The sequence below is a fragment of the Gekko japonicus genome, unplaced genomic scaffold (genome assembly GCF_001447785.1).
Source record: "Gekko japonicus isolate JY-2015 unplaced genomic scaffold, Gekko_japonicus_V1.1 scaffold669, whole genome shotgun sequence".
In the NCBI taxonomy this organism is placed as follows: domain Eukaryota; kingdom Metazoa; phylum Chordata; class Lepidosauria; order Squamata; family Gekkonidae; genus Gekko; species Gekko japonicus.
In genome coordinates, this window is record NW_015167073.1 from 456,328 (window position 1) to 477,754 (window position 21,427).

At 47.6% G+C, this 21,427-nt stretch overlaps 2 protein-coding genes across 2 annotated transcripts in view; both read left to right on the forward strand.

Moving 5' to 3' along the window:
- The first annotated feature begins 818 nt into the window (after positions 1 to 818).
- LOC107111726 (olfactory receptor 2T11-like) lies at positions 819 to 1,412 on the forward strand. Its single transcript, XM_015412740.1, has one exon. It carries the CDS (start codon positions 819 to 821, stop codon positions 1,410 to 1,412), a length of 594 nt encoding a protein of 197 aa, XP_015268226.1.
- A 12,799-nt stretch (positions 1,413 to 14,211) lies between these two features.
- Positions 14,212 to 21,427, forward strand: part of LOC107111727 (olfactory receptor 1009-like) — an 11,547-nt gene continuing 4,331 nt past the window's right edge. The window contains exon 1 of the mRNA XM_015412741.1: positions 14,212 to 15,120. Within this exon, the coding sequence (XP_015268227.1) occupies positions 14,212 to 15,120 (909 nt within the window). The remainder of the gene's footprint in view (positions 15,121 to 21,427) is intronic.

Here is a 21,427-nt window from a genome sequence, read left to right on the forward strand (position 1 = left end):
ATTGAGCAAACTTCAGAGGACGGCGGAAGACAGGAAGGCCTGGCATGATCTGGTCCATGGGGTCGCGAAGAGTCGGACTCTACTGTGCGACTGAACAACAACAAAAATAAACCATGCTGACACTACATTGAGGGATCACAAACATGGTTAGGAGAGGACTAGTAATAATCATTGTCACGTGTTACGGATGGTGCCAGTTTTTTAGAAGGGTAATAATGAATACTTTTAGATATATTGGCCAAAAGAGGATAGGAATGCCTTTCACAGTTAAAACATTCGGGAGGCAGATTCAGATTTAAGGTACCTTAGAGAGAATGAGTAGAGAGTCTTTCTGTTTGGACTGAGATCAGGATTCTGAGTTAAACGGGGTACTTTATATACACTTCGCCACGAGGAAAGAAAAGTCTGGTTTGCTATTCCTATTGAATCTCTCAGTATTCCTCTTTCTCTGCAGGGAAAGGCCCCGGATGGAGCCAGAAAACTTTACCTCCAGTACAGAGTTCATTTTGGTGGGACTTTCAAGTGACCATGAGACAAAGATTCTACTCTTTGCAGTCATTCTCCTCATCTACACATTTACCCTTCTGGGGAACCTAGGGATCATCATGTTGGTACTGGCGGACTCCCACCTCCACACGCCCATGTATTTCTTCCTCACACACCTTTCAAGCATGGAGATCTGTTATGTCACCAGCACCATACCCCAAATGCTGGCTCACCTTCTAACAGGTCATGCAGGCTTGTCCTTAATCCGTTGTGCCTTACAAATGTATGGAGCTTTATCTCTGGGTTCGGCTGAAGCGCTTCTGTTGGGCGTCATGGCCTACGACCGTTACTTAGCCGTCTGCCATCCCCTGATCTATGTCACTGCCATGGGAAGATGGCGCCAGTTGCAACTTGCCTCAGCCTGCTGGGTGTGTGGCTTTTTTGGTTCTGTCATATGTGTGTTCCTCACCTTTAGCCACCCCTTCTGCGGCTTTGGCCTCATCAACCATTTTATCTGTGAACTGCCGATGGTGCTGAAACTCGCCTGCGATGACACCCGCATCACAGAAATCATCGTTTTTTTCCTTGCAGCCGTGGTCATCTTTGGGCCACTTTCAGTTATCTTGACTTCTTATGGGCTCATTCTTTTCTCTGTGTACAAAATGAGGTCGGCTAGAGGATTGCGCAAGGCCTTCTCCACGTGCGGCTCCCACCTAGCTGTAGTCACCTTGTACTATGGCACCACCACCTTTATCTATATCATACCCCAGTCCGAAATGTCTCCTGGGAATGAAAAGAAAATTGCTGTGTTTTACGTTGTGGTCACCCCGCTCTTGAACCCCATCATTTACACTCTGCGGAACAAGGATGTACACATGGCAGTGGCCAAGGTGGTGCGGAGACTGGGCTTTGGGAAGAAACATTAAGTGTCGACACTGGTCCAAGGGAATCTTCATTTGCCAATGATCAACACTTTTAATAAAGTTCTTGAGTGCTGGGTGTTTGCAGGGAAGATTGAGATGTTTTCCGTGCAAACAGGTCTCTCCACTTCTGCCTTTTTATTCCTCTGCCTCTTTCACTCATTTCCACAGAGGTATTTTCAGTCCAAGGTGCAAAAACGAAGTTTGTCCTCTCTTGCATGGCAGCATCAGACATCCCTGTTTTCGGGAATTCCCTTGCTGCACCACAAGAGGGAGCAAAATGTGTTTTTGCTCCTCGGACTGCAAATACCTCTTGCAGAAATGAAAGAAAGCCACGAAGGAATACAAAGGCAGGAGTGAAGAGGCCCATTTGTGTGGAAAACGTCAACATTTCTGCTGTACCTAGATGTTGACTCAGTGGCTCTGGAGATTAGTATCTGTCTGAACCACATTACGAAACCATAGTGAGATCATTTGATCATCATCATCAACATCTTTCTTATCATCTCTATCTTTCAAGTGACTGACAGATGAGAGTGGTATACAAGGTTCTCCCCTCTATTTATCCCCACAATAAAGCTGTGAGACTTGTTAGGTTAAAGGAGAATACCCATCACAAGCACTTCCAGTGACCTTCCAGTGGGAAGAACGTGGGCTTCCTTAATATCAGAACAGAGCTTACTGAATCTGATGGATACGAAATAAGATACATATTACAAAAATGTAAACAGAGCAAGACTCAATGTAAGCACTTAGATAAGCACTGTAAATGTTATTAATACATCACGTTCCCTCTGGATACACCCAAGTATGCATAATCCCAGACTATCACATTCTACTTTCGAAGGAGCCTTTGGCGGAACACAATACCCTGCAATATCCTACTTCCTTTGTAAATGTACAATGAATTTTTCATAGACACTTATTGAAGGCTTTTTCTAGATTTATATATACTTTTTTTTGTTTTTGGTTACCTGTTTCCTTACTGTGTATCTCCCTATTTGTTTGTAACACCCCAATCAAGGCAGGGTATTTCCTGCCCCTTGTACTTGAGAGCCAGTTTGGTGTAGTGGTTAAGTGTGCGGACTCTAATCTGGGAGAACCGGGTTTGATTCCCCCACTCCTCCACTTGCACCTGCTGATGTGACCTTGGGTCAGTCACAAACTCTGGCACAGCTGTCCTTGAAAAAGAGCAGTTTGTGTCAGAGCTCTCTTAGCCCTACCCACCTCTCAGGGTGTCTGTTGTGGGGAGGGGAAGGGGAAGGAGTTTGGAAGCCACTCTGAGACTCCAAGTGGAGGGTGGGGTATAAATCCAATTTCTTCTTCTCTTCTTCTCCTTCTTCCTGCTGCCACTAATGGCTGTTGGGCCGATGGCGTGACATCACTTCCAGGGGAAACCTTGAAGTGACTTCAGTGCTCTCTAGGAATTGCTGGAAACTCTATGGTTTCCTAGAGTTCCCTAGAGAGATGTGACATCCAGGAAAACCTGGAAGTGACACCATGCCCTCACCAATGCCCACCTCCCCATGTCTCCACCCCCACTGGGTTTCCAGCTGGTTGCCAGCTTGTGCCATTTATTGAAAGGTGAAGAAAACAATGTAGTGCTGGACAAGCCTGGTTAACAATGAAATATATTGAGTAATCTCAAAGTCACAGTGAGGGAAGAAGTAAGCTTCAGTCTCTGGCCTTCAGCTCACACACTTCAGGAAGGACTGGGTGTTTGGCAAGGCCTCTCTTCCTTATAGGCTCTGAGAAGCAACTTTTCCTTACAGCAATAGATGACCCATAAAGGTTCTGGAACAAAAGAGGCCCACGCCAGAAGGTGGCTGGTCTTCAGCCCCTTACCTTCCTAGTTATTCCACAGGCTGTGTTCTCTGGATCTCTTTCTTCCATAGAAATCCTCCATCTGCTCAGAGAAAGAAATTGCCTCAGGTCCTTCTTCTTCCCTTCGCTTGGAATTAGCATCCCTCCACCAGTCCTGTTGCCACAGAAATCCTTCGCTAGCAGTGTTAAGAGGCATTCTCTAAAATCCCCTTTACCCAATTTTTCTCTGAAATCCAACAATCCATTTCAAGTCCACTTTTTAGGAATCTGGAGTCTGTTTTGCATCAGTCCTGTTTTGCTCCAAAGAGAAATTAGAAGAGAGGAGAGGCAGGATGGTAGGTTCTGGGGGAAATTCAGAATTTTATTCTGCATATGCTCATTGACAGGCAATGTCTCCCCAAACTTTCATAGCCTCCTGTTAGAGTACCCTGTGGTGTATAACACCCCCCCCAAGCCCTTATCAAGGCTGAAGTTACAAAAGGGAGCACAGAAACACAAAAGAAAACATCAAAGAGAAATCAAAGGGGAACTTCAAACAGGATGAGCTCAGGCCACACAGCTCTGCCAATGGGGAGGATGGGTCTGTTTGCTTTAGAAGTGGCTGCAGGTGGGGGAAAATGAGGGTATTCAAAGCCTTGGATGCAGGCCCGTAGCCAGGATTTCATAATTCGGGGGGGGGGCTTTATATAAGTCAGGGGGGGTCACAAAATAAAAAATAAAATTAATTTTGGAAAAAACACTCGCTTTTACAGTGTTCACACTCTGCCTGGGGAAACAAGCCGCGCTTGGGGAGGGGTCATTGGTGGAGAGTCCGCTGGGTGGCCCAGAGAGTTTGGGGCCTGGGGGCTGGATGAAAGTAAGGGGGCGCCTTGGCAGGAAGTGGAGGGCCAGGCCCCAAAATGACCCACTGTAGCTACAGGCCTGCTTAGATGCCAGCCTGGCTGGGAGTAGCCCTAGCAACAGGGCTGGCCAATCAAGTGAGTAACTTGACCTGTGGTTACAGCAAAAAACAGATCCTGTTTGGGTGAGGCCCTCGATTATAACGCAGACGTTGACTGTCGCCTACATAAAATAATTATTAATGGAAGCTCCAGCTCTTTGCATGACCAAAAGTTCACTGCTACACATTTAGTGATCCATGGAACAAAGTGTTATGTAATCTATGGTGTTGTTACTATTATTTTGGCAGCACCATAAAGAGATCAAATGTGTGTGCATTTACCATCAGGTGTGTGGCAATTACCCCGCCGCCCTTCTCTACCTGTTGGTAATAGCCTGGGCCATGTTCAGAGTCTGTAGCATTCTCAAGAGGGCTGGCAGTTCAGCCTGGCCCAGGAAGGGAACAACAGCTGCAGAAAGATGGGAAAGGCCTACACACATTCAAGAGCTTCAGGCCTAACAGGCTGATGGAACAAACAATGGATTATTTACAACAGAGAGGGGAAGAGCCTAAGGGATCACAGCAGTCCCTGTGGAACAGATCCACAGTCTTTATAATCTTCCTGAATTTTCAGACCTTTGTGGTATCTGTTGCCAAGAGCAGGTGAATGAAACAGTTGTCAAGAACAGGTGAACGAAACAGTGTTCGTGGTGGAAAGTGCTGGCCCTGCTTCTGAGATCTGACACGGTCAAGCTAGCCCAAGCCATCCAGCTCAGGGCACCTTCCGCTTAGAAGGCTTTAAATGTGGGCTGGAGGAGTACTTCTCAGAGAGGTGGAGGAGCTGGAATTGAGAACACATTCTCTGCAAGCATCGCAAAGGCCACTAGCATTTTCAGGGCAAGGTAGGTCACCTAATGGATGGCTTAGACATTTATTTTATTTTATTTTATTTATTTATTTATTTGTATCCCGCCCTCCCAAAGGCTCAGGGCGGCTCACATGCGGCAAAGCCGAAATATAAAATACAATAAAACATGTAACAGAATTTAAAACCACAATAAAATCTGTGCTACATCACGGTGCTGTAATCCTCCTATGTCAATTCTTCCAAGATGGGAACAACCACCCCAATTTTGGCGGCCAGCTATCTTGATAGCGCGGTCTCCCGCGACACTATCTGTAAACTCCTGCCAGGCAATGCTTACCCCCCTTTAATGGGGGCAGCCGATGAAACACTACCGCAGTGGTGGGGTAGTGGCGGCGGCGGCTCCTACTCATAAGCCTGGCAGAAGAGCTCCGTCTTGCAGGCCCTGCGGAACTGCACAAGGATACTGGTCAAAGTAGAGAGCGCTGGACAGAGGGCTGGTTTCCCCCCCCCCCTGATTTAACATAAAGCAGCTTCTTTCCCAATCTTAGAGGCAGGCCAGGACCTCTTTGAGAAAGATGGGCATCAGGAACAACTTCTTTCCATCTTCAAATTGTGTGTGTATGTGTGTGTGGCAAATTAAACAGCACCCTGCCAGCCACTAATGCATATGGTCCATGTTTTGGCTGTGTGTGGATATGTGAGTGTGTTGAAAAAATGTGATTTCTTCTGGGGGATCTTGAGAAACTTCCAGCCGTTTCACCACTGGAGAATTCTAGATTCTTTTGCTCTTCTACTAGAGAAATAAGCCTTAGGAGTTAAGGTCTCAAGAACCTGACACAAGCATTCTTTTCGAAGCAGACCCTCTGTAGCCAACACATGGTGAATTGTGAAGATCTCCCTGGTAAATCAGGTAGGGACCCTCTAGAAGATGTTAAACAAGTGTGTGGGTGACTGGAATCTTCAAAGAAAGGGTATCTAGTAGCAGGATCCAGGTAGACCTCTGACTGGAGATCTTGGGGAGCTACAGACAATACGGGGCTTGGTGGACCTACAGCCTCCCTCTGAGAAAGTCTCATTCTGTATTGATGTCAGACTGTCCCTGAAAAGAAGCCTGAAAGTATGACTGGCAAATAAAATTCAGGGGGGGAGGAGGAGAGGTCTCACCTTGTGGCTTTTGCTTTCTCAAGTGCTCTCTTTATGATGCATGAGACAAGTGAGGAGAAGACAAAGAAATCCCTGGCATTTCACCTGAAACATGGGGGTGGGGTTTAACCGTTAAAGGAAGCCTAAGGGCAGTTTTAGCGATGGTTTCACTGCTACGTATCTCTGTCAGAGGCACTGAAGTAGGGATGGGAAGTGGGTTTACCTCATGGAAGGGACAACCATGCGACCCTTTGCTTTGTAATCTGTGCTTGGATAAAGGTAAAGGTAAAGGTCTCCCTTGCTCGAAAGCCAGTCGAATCCGACTCTAGGGTTGCGGTGCTCATCTCCGTTTCAAAGCCGAAGAGCCAGCGCTGTCCGAAGATGTTTCTGTGGTCATGTGGCCGGCATGACTAAACACCAAGGGACAACCATGTGACCCTTTGCTTTTTAATCTGTGCTTGGATACTTTATTAAAAAGTAAAAAGTTCCCATACATACACTCTGCATCGCAATGCATCGAGCAACGAATAAAAAATAATGGTTCAAAAATGCAGTTCCCCCATCCCTTACTTTAGGCATTCTCTTTAGTTTAGACGTTGTGGTGTTCTAAAAGCTTTCCGTTACTTTGGAATGTTTGTATGGATAGCTGGCGCTTTGTATGTTCCACAAGGCAATAGTAGCCCTCAGGATGGAGCGTAGGTGTGAGGGCCCTTTCCTCCACATGTAGTCAGCCAAAGTGGACCTGCAAAATGGGACAACCCTCCCTCCATATCAGGGGATTCTATCTCCTTTGTTTCCAGGCACCTCAATGGTCAAAGAATCCTCTCCTGAAATCTGCAAGAAGATCCAAACTAGCCCTTCACACCCTCAAGTCTCTATGCCCCTTCTAGGTGACAGATTCCCACCCAGGTGTTAGCTGGCCATTTCGTTGTCTTCAGCCAGGAGGGCCATTAGCATTTTCAAAGTTTTGAATGTTGGTACCTTTCAAACGAAATGTGGGGTTTTTGTCAGTCCCAGTCCTGGAACTAAAAAGGTATTTTTCCACAGTCTCAGTATCAACGTTTCTCTTACTCTGCAGGAAGAAGCTTTGAATGGGGACAAGAAACCTCACCTCAACAACAGAATTCATCTTGGTGGGACTCTCCAGTGACCGCAACACACAAATTCTCCTCTTTGTCATTATTCTCCTCGTGTACATATTTGTCCTTGTTGGGAATCTAGGGGTCATAGTGCTGGTACGATTGGACTCCCACCTCCACACACCCATGTATTTCTTCCTCTCACACCTCTCAAGTGTGGAGATCTCTTTTGTCACCACCAACGTACCCCAGATGTTGACTCACCTTCTAACTGGACGTGCAGAATTGTCCTTAATCCACTGTGCCTTACAGATGTACATGTCTTTGTCTCTGGGTTCTGTCGAAGCAGTTCTGCTAGGAGTCATGGCTTACGATCGTTACCTAGCCATCTGCCATCCCTTGGTATATGCCACAGCCATGGGGAAATGGTGCCAGTTCCAGCTGGCCTCAGCCTGCTGGCTAGCTGGCTTTATCATTGCTGCCATATGTGTGAGCATCACCTTTCAGCATCCCTTCTGTGGCCCCTGCTGCATCGATCACTTTGTCTGTGAGATACCAGCAGTTTTGAAGCTGGCATGCGATGACACCCGCATCACAGAATCGGTCATTGTTATGTTCGCAGTAATCGTCATTGTGGGACCCTTTTCAGTTATCTTGACCTCCTATGGGCTCATTCTGTTCTCTGTGTTGCAAATACGGTCAGCCACTGGACTGCACAAGGCCTTCTCTACATGTGGGTCCCATTTATTGGTGGTCATCATGTTCTATGGCACAATCACCCTTAACTATATTATACCTCAATCCGGAATATCTATATCTGCTGATAGTAACAGGCAGATTGCTGTGCTTTACCTCGTGGTCACCCCTCTTCTGAATCCTCTCATTTACACTCTACGGAACAAGGATGTCCATGAGGCAATCGTCAAGTTGCTGCAAAGATGGCGTTTGTCAAGATAAGACGATTGTTGACCTTAGTCTGAAGAGCCACCATTTAGCAAGGATGACAAGTGTAAATAAGGCTCTTGAATGTTGGGTTTTTACACTGACTATTAAATTTCTGGTCATGTTAGATGTTAACAATAGCACATTCTAACAGTCTAAACCACATCATGGACCATTTCAATATTGTCATATCGCAGGGCTACCCTTGCATCTGACTCAGAAACTGTCGTTGGTGCAAAATGCAGTGGCACACCTCCTGTGACATCTTTGCAGACACCCATATAGCCAGTGCTCCACCAGCTGCACTGGTTGCCAATTGGAGTGCCAGATTAGGTTCAAGATTATGGTATTATCATTTAAGGCCCTAAATGGTCAGGGACCAACATAACTTCGGGCATGCCTCTCCCAATACATTCCCGGAATAGCCTTACACTCTGCAGAACAACGTTTACTGGTAATCCCCAGCCCAAGAGACATCCGCCTAACCTTGACCAGAGCCAGAGCTTTTTTGGCTCTTGCTCCAGCCTGTTGGAACATGCTCCCAATTGAGATGAGGGCCCTGTGGGACTTATTGCAATACTGCAGGGCCTGTAAAACAGAGCCGTTCCGCCAGGCCTTTGGCTGAGGTGGTGGGTGTCTCATTATATTTGGCCTCTCCTGCTCCAACCAGCCCTCTTTCAGTCAGCCTAGTCTATTTGTTATACCAACTCGTATTATAGGCCGGGGCCCAATTATTACCTTAATGGCCCTTTCCAGAGTCTTATACAGTTATATCCCTGAGGTTTATGTGTTCCATCTTGCTATCGTGTTGGTTTAGTTGAGTTTTTCGATATTAACTTAAATGATATGAAACTGTTTTTATGTGTTTGCTGGTGCACTGTACCCCACCCTGAGCCCGCTCGCAGGGGAGGATGGGATAAAAATCTCATAAATAAATAAATAAAATCCTAGAATCAAGGAAAGGAGAGTGGCATAAATTGTTATCTCCTCCTCTCAACCAAAGTGTCACAAATCATGAGAACATGAGTTTTTCAGGACTCTTAATCGGGCTGAATGACAGGTACAAAAATGGAGGAGTCAGTAAGGAGAGATAACGCGGTCTCTGCTGTCGAAGTCAAAAGGGCAGGCATTTATGGAGAAGTAGCATGCTGAAGGTTCAAGCCATGGCATCACTAGTTAAAGAATCCTTGGTAGCAGGTGATGGGAAAGACCCTCCCTCTGGTTGAGATCCTGAGAATCCACCACCGGTGAGAACTGACAGTTCTAAGCTAGAAGGGCCAAAGTTCTGAAATGAGATATAGAAATGAGATATTATTTCTGGATTGTCGCACATGGTTTGATCAGTAGACAAATCATGGGGCTAGAAATATGAGGTACGGATCCAAATCCTTCTGCAGGCTTCCTATTACCTCATGGCTTTTGAGCAAGGCATCATATCTCAATTTAGCCTACCCTCTAGCATTGCCACAAGGCCCAAGGAGATTCAAAGTGCCATCCTAAGCAGAGTTATGCCCTTCAAAGTCCATTGACGTCAGTGGGATTCTGATAGGGATATAATTGCAAAAGCATAAAGCACATTGAAGTGCCACTGGACATTCACCCCACATGCGAACCCATCCGGGAATTGCAACTCCTCTCCCTCTTGGTCATATCAAAAAATTTGACTGCTCCCCAGACAATGAACAGACAGCCATTTAAATAAAACATTAAAAAAAAGAGAGAGAGAGAAAAGAAAGCAATTATTCTTTTCTTCTGTATTCAGAATCGACAAAATACTTGTGGATCAGAGGGGTTTCAGTGGAACAGCCCATCAAGGCATGGAAAACAATATACATTTGATGTCTAGATGTGTGTGCATCCTAGAGTTGCCAGCTCTGGGTTGGGTAAAACCTGGAGATTTTGGGGGTGGAGCCTGGGAAGGGCGGGGTTTGGAGAGGGGCGGGACCTCAGCAGCATACAGTGCCTTAAAGTCCACCCTTCAAAGCAGGAAACTGATCCGCCTTCCAGTCCACCCTCCGGGGAAACTGATCTCTATTCTCTGGAGATCAATTAGAATAGCAGGATATCTCCAGGTCACACCTGGAGGCTGGCAACCCGAATGGTCACCTATGGTGGGGGGATAAGGCCTGCTATTTGCATGGACTATGCTAGAGGAGAAATAAATCTAGGAATGAAATTCCTCAAGCTAATTTTCTTATTGTGAGTATGAAAGCAGAACTGGAATTTATCACTCCGGTAATAAGGAAACAGATGTTTTTTGTAGGTGAAGGAAATGGGACCATCAACAGAGAAGATGGAGAAATCAGAAGAGCCATGTGGCTATCTTTTGTTTCTTGGCCACTCCATCCTCAGTCCAGTCCTCTACACATTGTGGAGGAACCATGTCTGTGTCACACTCGTTAGGTTACTCTTCAGAAACCTTAGCTGTAGCATTACGTCCTTCAAACTTGAGAGATAAGAAAAAGTTCCAGTGATCTAGAAGAAAGCACTAAAGGGACTGGTGCCTTTTCCATGGAGATCTTCTTGAAACATCAAATGTTTGAGATCAAAGGGAGGAGAAACTCCCCACCGCCAGCATGTTGCCAGTTTTCTAGTGCTGAGAGTAATTAGCAAGCTGAAGGGACCAGGATGTGATCAGTCACCCTCAGTTGAAGACTTTCTATAATGCCTGGAGGAGAACTTCTCAAGGTGGCTTTGGAGTAGGAATACAGAGTCCATATTCTGCATGCAAATTAAAGGTCCTTGAGATTTTCAGGACATGTACTTGAGGCCCTGGAAAGCAGCTGCTGGTTTCGGTAGACAGCACAGTGCTACAGGGACCATTTCTTTTTGGGGCTGGAATGATAATTTCATGTACAGGATATATATATATATACACACATATCCAGCAACTGTCATTTGTTCTGGAGGATCTTCAGAAATTTCCCTGCCATTTTACAGCTCGGGAATCCTAGATACTTACGCTGTTGTACTGGAGAAAGAAAGCACTAGGAGTTCAGGTATGTAGATCCTGCCACAGGCAGTCTTCTCAGTGATGGCTTGGTCTTTTCGTGATCGGTTCTGCAGGTTTCCCCAATAAATGAGATTGGGTCAATCATTGGTAAAGAACACAGCTTGCATGGACCGGTGACCTCATTTAGTCCTCTATCCCTCTGTTTGAAAGTCACTGGCTGATTTCACACTAGAGCTGCCTCGATGTTGCGCCACCGTTTGCCCCGATACTATTGGTCAATTTCACACCCGAAGCCACGGGGCTGCATTGGACCCGCGGCTTCACCCGATTTCCTCCGCAGTTTCGTGATCCTCAAAAAACAGGATCACGAAACTGCGGGGGAAATTGGGCAAAGCCGCGAGTCAAAATGTAGCCCCGCAGCTTCGGGTGTGAAGTTGACCAATAGTATCGGGGCAAGTGGCGGTGCAACATCGAGGCAGCTCTAGTGCGAAATCAGCTACTGAGTCTTCAATGAGCTCTTTCATTCTTCCCTGATTGTCTTACATAAGAAAACCGATTAACGCACATCTAGTTTTATGTTGTGATGACCCATGGTCATAAGCAAGAAAGTGACTGACGCATCCAAGGGTCATTCTTGCTGTTTTTCAGATACGAAACTCTGTGTGCTTAGTGATCTCATTCTGGAGGAACAAACCACAATACTTGGCTCCTGAGATCGCCATAGACAACCTTTACAAGCAGGCCCGTAGCCAGGATTTTGTCATTCGGGGGGGCTTTAAATAAGTTGGGGAGCACTGATGTTCAGTTGTGGAAGCAAGCCATACTTGGGGAAGGGGTAGCAGCAGCAGGGGGCCTGGGCTAGATGGAAGTTGTGGGGCCTTGGTAGGAAGTCAGGGGGCCAAGCCCCGAAATGCCCCACTGTAGCTACGAGCCTGTTTACAAGGGAACATGGAGAAAGCCTCTATCTGTGGCTTTATGTGAGAAATTGTGTTCGGGTCTTAATAACCTGACCAAGCCAAGAGCGGTGTTACTTGCTGATGGGCAAACTGTGCAGTGTTTGTCTCTAGCACGTTTCTGTATCGCCTATGCTATCCTTTTAAAATGCAGCCCTATGCAGGGGTTAATTTCACCTGTGTTGGATAATGCACTTTCAATGTACTTTAGCAATCCTTTGTAGGTGAATTTTCCTGTGCGAAACTGGGAAAACTACTTGCTAAAGTGCATTATCCAGTGTGTGTGAAATTAGCCAGAATTACTCCAGTGGAAGTCCATTGATTGGAATAACTCTGCCTAGGATTTTAGTGTCAAGCAACTTTGGTGGGTGAAGTTGAAGTGTGACAACTTGCCCAAAGCCATTGAACAAAACTGTGGAGGTATTTGGGTCATGCTTGTGAAAATGCAAGGCTTCTACATACTTAGAGAACTGCTGATTTAGCACCTAAGTGCACTCAGATATTTTCCATCATTGTAGTTGATATTAAGCATTGGTTAGGGGAACCTGAGATGTACGGAGGCTTCCCATTCTAAGTAAAGCAACTGCGTGTGAGAATTTTGCTGTAAACATGGGGTGTGGGGGCAAGGGGACTACATTATATTTCATTAACCTCACTAACATCAAAGCACTTCACTGATAGGTAGAGGTGTGCACATAAAAAACTTGGCTTAAAATTAGCTTTTAATATAACCTGCCATTTGGACAGATGATTGTTCTCTGGGTATGGTGGCAAATCAGAATAATCACCCAACAACTGCAGGTTGGGAGATAAGAGCTCAAGGCTACATCATGGGATGGGGTTTCAAAGTCTGGAAATGTCTGGTTTAAATGAAAGCACTTTGCACTCAGCTTGGGGTTTTCTAGCCCCTAAATTGCTTCATCTGCCAATTTTGCTACCTCTCTGTTTCATCTGACTCTTATCTTACAGTTGCTATTATTTCTTAAATACATTTGAGAACGGGGATTTGGGGGTCACGGTCCTATTTGGGTTCTTGGAAAACTCAACAAGTGTGATGTGGATCTGTCTGGGAGAAAGTAGCTTTTCTTCTATCCTGCAGTTCCAGAGGTGGCTGGTCATTCTTTTATTATAGGTGCTTATTGTTAGGAGAACAGGTGTTTATTGATAGGAGATTATCCCCTGGTAACTCACCCAGTGTCCTAAAAATGGATCATGGGACAAATGGACACAAACGATGTGTTCTTTAATTACGTTACAGTTGATTATATAACAATTGATACAACTGAGACATCAGGCAATGTGACAATCAGTGGGAGGAGTATTAAATGCTAAAAGTGACAGGCAATGAAGAAGCATGGAAAAGCCAACTTGACTTTGTCAGGAAAGCTGAACTCAGTGTTCGTGGAATAGGATGCTTTATTGTCTCTGCCTTCAAGGTGCCAAGGAGGTGTTGGTGGAGTCTCCCCTATACAGGCCAACTGGAAAGCAGGTATAAACCATAGTGCTAACCAGTGTTCCCTGTAAGCTGAGTTAGTGTGAGCTAGCTCCCAGTTTTTTAGCCTCCGGCTCACACATTTTTGTCTTAGTTCAGGAAGGATGATTCCAGAGCAAACTAAGTTATTCAGTAGCCAATTCACCTGCTCACAACTTTAATGCCGGTAGCTCACAAAGCAGAATTTTTGCACACAGGACTCCACAGAGGGAACATTGGTGCTAACCATGGCTGAGAGTGAAGAATCCATAAGAATCCATAGGAATTTTGCCAGAGAAATAATGAATGCTTTAAAACGTGAAGGTCAAACAAAGGATACCATAAAGTTCTGAGAGTCTTGCACCCTGAAAATCTTGTTGGTTTCTGAGGTGCTCTTGAACTCAGACCTAGTTTTCCTGCTGTGGACCAACATGGCTTCCCCCTGAGACTCCCCTCACAGTTCAACACACTTAAGGGGTATATTCAGGTAAAGGGACTATAGTGAATAGGGCAGAGAGGGTTTGTTGGGGGTTTTTTGCTGTTCTTACTGAGATCATGCCCCTGGGTTAAATGGAGTGGTATTGTTGCCCTTTGACACAAAGGCTGGCTTAAAAAAAAAAAAACAGTTTCCCTATTCTGAGAGAATGTCTCGGCATGAATGTTTCCACTGTTGTGCAGGAAAGACGCTCTGAATGGGGGACGACAACTTCACCACTACGACAGAATTCATCTTGGTGGGACTCTCCAGTGACCGTAAGACACAGATTCTCCTCTTCGTGCTTGTTCTCCTCATGTACATCTTTACCCTTCTGGGAAACCTAGGGGTTATAGTGCTGGTGCGAGTCGACTCCCACCTCCACACACCCATGTATTTCTTCCTCTCACACCTCTCAAGTGTGGAGATCGGTTTTATCACTAGCACTGTACCCCAGATGCTGAACCACCTTCTAACAGGTCGTGGAGAATTGTCCTTAGTCCGTTGTGCATTACAGATGTACATGACCTTGGCGCTGGGTTCTGTCGAAGCAATTCTGCTGGGCATCATGGCTTACGATCGTTACTTAGCCGTCTGCCATCCCTTAGTATACGCCTCAGCCATGGGGAAATGGCGGCAGTTCCAGCTGGCCTCAGCCTGCTGGCTAGCTGGCTTTATCATTGCCGCCATATGTGTGAGCATCACCTTCCAGCATCCCTTCTGTGGCTCCTGCTGTATCGACCACTTTGTCTGTGAGATACCAATGGTGTTGAAGCTTGCATGCAATGACGCCCGCGTCACACGACATATCATTGTTATGTTTGCCGGGATTGTCATCCTGGGACCCTTTTCAGTCATCTTGACCTCCTATGGCCACATTCTGTTCTCTGTGTTGCAAATGCGGTCAGCCGCCGGACTGCGCAAGGCCTTCTTTACATGCAGCTCCCACTTAATAGTGGTCACTTTGTTCTATGGTACCATCATCTTTGTGTATATAAGGCCTCAGTCAGGAACATCTCCTGAAAATGAAAAACAAATGGCTGTGTTTTACCTCATGGTCACCCCTCTTCTGAATCCTCTCATTTACACTCTGCGGAACAAGGATGTCCATGTAGCGATGGCCAAGGTGCTGCGAAGATGGGTTTTGTGAAGAAAACATGAGGGTTGACATTGGTCTGTGCGGTCACTAGCTGCCACGAATGACTAGTGTAAATAAGGTTCTTGAGTGTTTTCACACTGACTGTTACATTTCTTGTCGTCTTGAAAGCTGACAACGGCACACTCCAACAGCCTGAACAGTATCACGGACCATTTCACTATTACATTTTTATCATATTCTAGGTTCATAGAGCTGGGAGTGGCATAAATGGCTCTCTCCTCCTGTATGTGATCTTCACAATAACCCTGTGAGGTAGGCTAGGTTGAGGCAGAACGACCATCACATATTTCTGAAGAAGTGTGCATCCACACGAAAGCTTATATCTTGAACTAAACTTTGTTAGTCTTAAAGGTGCCACTGGATTCAAACTTTGTCCCATCACATGGACAGTTAGTTCTTGTTTTATGTGAAACATTTCTACGCTGCCTTTCCCCACAAGATGGTAACATGAAAACATTAAAATAGCATTTAAAAAGATAAAGGTAAAGGTTCCCTTGCTCGAAAGCCAGTCGAATCCGGCTCTAGGGTTGCGGTGCTCATCTCCGTTTCAAAGCCGAAGAGCCAGCGCTGTCTGAAGAAGTTTCCGTGGTCATGTGGCCGGCATGACTAAACACCAAGGCGCACAGAACGCTGTTACCTTCCCACTGAAGTGGTACCTATTTATCTACTTGCAATTTCTTGCTTTCGAACTGCTAAGTTGGCAGGAGCTGGAACTAGAGACAGGAGCTCACTCCGTCATGCGGCACACTCGGGTCTCGAACTGCTGAACTACCGACCTTCCACAGCCTGCAGTTCAGCATCTTAACCACTTGAGCCACCACAATAAAGTATATATGAAACAAGCTATTCAGTAAAGCACAAATATACGTAGCAGCACAACAAAGAAGGATAGCCAAAAACAGTTCTTTGGGAAGACACCAAATGAAAGAAAAAAGTCTTCACCCACTGGCAGAAGTCGACAATGGCTAGTGAGTTTCATAACTGAGCGGCGCGAAGGATCAGGGCCTTGTTGGTCTCAGACCAGCTGCTGGGGGGAAAGGGACGTACTGTAAACACTGGAATGCCTGACGCGTTGGTTTGACTGAACAGAAAATATCTGTAAGTTCCTTAAGAAAGGTGGACAATAAATAAAATAAAGTCAAATAAATAATTGATTTGAAATAATAAATGGATCCTGAGTCCCCACGTTTAGCAGAATATCTGTATTGGCTAACAAAGTTGCAGAATACTGAGGTGATTAAACTGACTGTAACTGTTCACATTGCAGGAGTGGGGGCCCAAATCTAACCTTGTGGCCATGTTTCCCTTGGGCATCCATATCTGATTTTTTTTTAATTGTTGCCAAACTTATTTATTTATTTATTTATAAATTCAATTTATAGCCTGCCCTCCCCGCAACGCGGGCTCAGGGCGGCTCACAATCAGGCATAAGCCCGCACATAGAACACATTTAAAAACCATTTAAAAATCATTTCTACAATATTATGACATTATTATTAAGTGCTCTGGATCGTCCAAATAGATCTTCCATAAAGATGACGCTTGGCGCTGTCGTTCTTTCTTTCAGGGCCAGATAATGATGGTACAGTACTCAAACACCTGACGGAAGAGCTCCGTCTTGCAGGCCCTGCGGAATTGTGCAAGGTCCCACAGGGCCCGGGTCTCCTCCGGGAGCTTGTTCCACCAGGTAGGAGCCACCACTGAGAAGGCTCTGGCCCTGGTAGCCGCCAGCCTGGCCTCCTTGGGACCAGGCATCACCAGGAGATGTTGCGTCCCCGACCGTAGTGCCCGTGGGGGAACATATGGGGAAAGGCGGTCCATTAGGTATGCTGGACCCCGGCCATTTAGGGCTTTAAAGGTAAGAACCAGCACTTTGAAACGAATCCGGTACGCTATCAGCAGCCAGTGCAGTGCTTTCAGAGCAGGCCGGATGTGGTCCCTACTAGGAAGACCCATCAGCAGCCTGGCCGCAGCATTCTGCACCAGCTGTAGCTTCCGGATTTGCGACAGAGGGAGCCCCATGTAGAGAGCGTTACAGTAGTCTAGCCTCGAGGTGACCGTCGCGTGGATCACTGTGGCCAAGTCACTGCGGTTGAGGAAGGGAACCAACTGCCGCACCAGCTGAAGGGGGTAAAAAGCTGACTTGGCAGTGGCTGCCACCTGGGCCTCCATATTTAGTGAGGAGTCCAGGAGCACTCCCAAGCTCCTAACCTCAGGCGCTGGCACCAAAGGCACCCCATCAAAGGTCGGGAGAGGGAGCCCCACCCCCAGACCACCCCGATTCAGGCCCAGGACCTCCGTCTTCGCCGGGTTTAACTTCAGCCGACTAAGTTGGAGCCAGCCAGCCACGGCCTGCAACACCCGATGCAGATCTTCTGGACTAAAGCCCGACCGGCCTCCCAACATCAGATAGAGCTGGGTGTCATCTGCATATTGATGACACCCAAGCCCATACCTCCGGGCAATCTGGGCAAGGGGGCGCATGTAGATGTTAAACAACATAGGGGACAGAACTGTCCCTTGAGGCACCCCACATTCAAGAGGGTGTCTCCGGGACTATTCCCCTATCGCCACCCTTTGTCCCCGACCACGGAGAAAAGAGGCAAGCCATTGAAGGACGAGCCCCTGAATTCCCACGTCGGCGAGGCGGTGGGTCAGCAGCTGATGGTCGACCATATCGAACGTGGCCGACAGATCTAACAACAACAGCGCCACCACACCGCCTCGATCCAGATGCCGTTGGAGGTCGTCAGTAAGAGTCTCTGTCCCATGCCCCGGGACCAACTGGGAGAGGGGCTGGACTGGAAAGGATCTAGGGCAGAAGCGTCATCCAGAAAGCCCTGCAGCTGTACCGCCACCACCCTCTCAATATGTTTGCCCAAATAGGGCAAATTGGAAACCAGCCGATAGTTGGCCAATTCGGCCAGGTCCAAAGAAGGTTTTTTCAAGAGAGGGCGGACCAACGCTTCCTTAAGTGCCTCCAGGAACCATCCCTCCGAAAGGGACGTGTTGATAATCTCCCTGAGAGCACCTCGCAACCCCTAGTGACCCGCTTTAATGAGCCAGGAGGGGCACGGGTCAAGGTTGCGTGTGGTTGGGCGTACCGATGCAAGCAATCTGTCAACTTCCTCCAGACTGAGCAGGCTGAAGCATTCTAAACCCGGAACCGAAGACGTGCAAGGAGCCTCGAGTTCGCTCACTGTCTCAACTATAGCGGGGAGGTCGCGCCTCACAGCCAATATCCAATTCCCTAGCATTTCGCCTGCCCTGTGGCAGAGCTGTTAATGACCAAATTGTTCTAAATAATTGGGCTGGGCGCGAGCTCGCAGATGCAATCCTGGTTGCATAGAAAACTCTCTTTTCGGCCCTGACTGCCATCTCATAAGATCTCATAAACGTCCTATGTGCTTATTTATTTCCCCAAATGTATTCCGTACAGTTTAGTAGTTAACTTTGAACTGGGGGGGGGGTAAAAAAATCAAAATCATGATGGGACCACTTATAGCTTTAAGAAATTGAAGCCCTCAGTGGCTGTTGCTAGGCAACCACAACATTCCAGGCTTGGTTTCTGTCACTAAAAGGCAGGAGGAGGGGGCAGGGCCTTTTCAGGACTGTTTTGTCTTTGAGGGGCAGCTCATCAGCAGCAACCAATGGGTGACTTGATACCACATGATTCACATAACTCACTTAGCTCTGGATGTGTCTATGAAAGCCTGTGTGGGGTAGCAGTTAGAGCTTCAGGAAAGGGTCAGTTTTCCATGGAAACTCACTGGGTGATGTTGGGCCAGTCACATGCCTTCAGACTAACCTACCTCACAGGGTTGTTGTGAGGTTAAAAGGAGTGGAGGAGAATGATGTAAGCTGCTTTGGTCCCCACTGTGGAGAAAGGTAAAGTAAAGGTAAAGGTCCCCTTGCTCGAAAGCCAGTCGAGTCCGACTAGGGTTGCGGTGCTCATCTCCGTTTCAAAGCCGAAGAGCCAGCGCTGTCCGAAGATGTTTCCATGATCATGTGGCCGGCATGACTAACCACCAAGGTGCACGGAACGCTGTTACCTTCCCACTGAAGTGATACCTATTTATCTACTTGCAATTTCTTGCTTTCAAACTGCTAGGTTGGCAGGAGCTGGAACTAGAGATGGGAACTCACTCCATCATGCGGCACACTCGGGTCTCGAACTGCTGAACTACCGACCTTCCACAGGCAGATAATAGGTTGGTGAATGGCTGAGAAGGAGAGAATGCGGCAGGGAAAGAAGAAAGGATATGGGGATTGCCAAGAGGAGGGAAAGGGGAAATTATGTGGGCAAAAGACACAGGGGAAAGTGATATGCCCCCCAGAAGTCCCTGAGGGTTCCCTATCATACAAGTGGGCTTGGTCCAGCAGCTGCCACCACTTAACTGGGCTCCAGTTTTCCGAGGTAGAGGCTTCTGGGGGGGGGGGGAGCTGAAGACAGATGGGCAGACAAAGGTAGGTTGGCTGTTGGGTGGAAAGGAGAGATGGAAGAAGGAAAAGGGGAGAGTCTATGGGGGCTTTCAGGGAGGGGAAGGAGGAAGTAGTGGAGGATGGGGAAAGGAGATTCCTTGTGCCTTCACAGAGCTCTCTGGAAGAGGCAAGATGGGGGAGGTGATATCTTCTGGCTGAGCCTGCATGAAGCAAGTCAGATGCTGGTGCCCCGCCCAGCCAAGCCTGCTAGGCAGACAGTGGCACCTAGCCCAAGTCCAGACCCAAAGAAGGTGAAGCAGACGATGACACCCCTCTGGTCCAAGCCCTGCACATGGTGGCACCCGGCTGAGCCCCACATGAGGCAAGGCAGACGGCAGCACCTGGCCCAGGGGAGCCCCATGCAAGGCGAGGCAGACCTCTGCATCCATCCAAACCCTATGCGAGGCAGAGCAAGTCAGACAGTGGCACCGGGCCAAGCCCTGTGCAAGACAATGTGAGGCAGACTGCAGTGCCCAGCCAAGCCCCAAGCAAGGTGAAGCAGATGGCAGTGCCCGGCTGAGACCCATGCAAGGCAGTGTGAGGCAGACAGTGGCACCCACCTGAGCCCTGCATGAGGCGAGGTAGAACCCGGGGTGTTGGAGATTGTAACTCTGCATACAAGAGCATGTGGGAGGGAAAGGGTTAAGAGAATTTTCTCTCTCTCTCTCTCTCTCTCTCTCTCTCTCTCTCTCTCTCTCTCTCTCGTAGACTTGGCAGTTGGCCCACCCTCTCATCCAGGGGCAGATCTACTATGAAGCCAATGAAGTTTAAGCTTCAGGGCCCCTAATCCTGGAAGGGCCCTGAAGCAACTTTCTTTTTTTTAAATGAGTGAATTTTTCAACAAAATTGATGGATTTTTTAAAGTGTTTGTTGTTAAAATACTGCTATTTTGGTGACAGAATCATAAGCCAATGGGCTGAAGTACTTAATATCGACCTTTGAATATGCTCTAATACCCATTTCATATGGACTCAAAATGTCCCTGCAATGGGTCAGATTTCAAAATTTTCTCAGGAGCTTGCACCACCCGAACCCCCACCTGTATGGGCTCTTCAAGCTCGCCAGAATCTATTCATAGCCTACATTTTGGCAGCTGGATCCTTGAGTCCTTCGTTGGTGCACGGCTTAATAGTTCTCCAGCTCAGCCACCCAGCCACAGCCTCCAAAGCCCTGTCCAGACTCTCTGGGGTGGAGCCTGGGTGGCCGTCCAACAACAGATAGAGCTGGGTGTCTGTAGTGTCCGCTGACCGCCACCGGAGGCCAGCGCATATGCCCTAGCTTCAGTCCGAACAACAATGGGGACTAGGATCCTAGTCCCTCCTCTGGGGAACCAATGGGATCCGTGGCGGGAGATTTGAACCCACCAATGGTGACCAGGGGCGGTCCCCAGGTGTGTATATAGTTGGCCTGCCGGCCGTTTATCCTCATGTCTTGTTGTGTGCTAATAAAGCGTGCTATGCACCACGTCGTTGTCTGTCGTTCATCCATGCGGCTACCCACTACATAACAGTGGCGACGAAGGTGGGATTCAGCCGCAACTGAGCCGGGCCGTCGTGAGGGACTAGGAGGACGCGAAGCAGCCGATCCGATGAGCGATCCTGCGAGCAACGGAACCGCTCCTCCCGCACCCCCTCCGACGCGCACAATGGCGACTGCACCGGGGCTTGGGCTGCTGCAGCCCTTCGACATAGCCCGCCCGCAGGACTGGCCCTCCTGGGTACAAGGGGCCAAGTCCGCGCTGGAATTTTTCGATGTGACCGATGAAGGCAAGAAGCGGGGGTTCCTCCTGGCC

Coding starts and splice junctions, on each gene's coding strand:
- LOC107111726 (XM_015412740.1), top strand. CDS start 819: ATGGCCTACGACCGTTACTTAGCCGTCTGCCATCCCCTGATCTATGTC.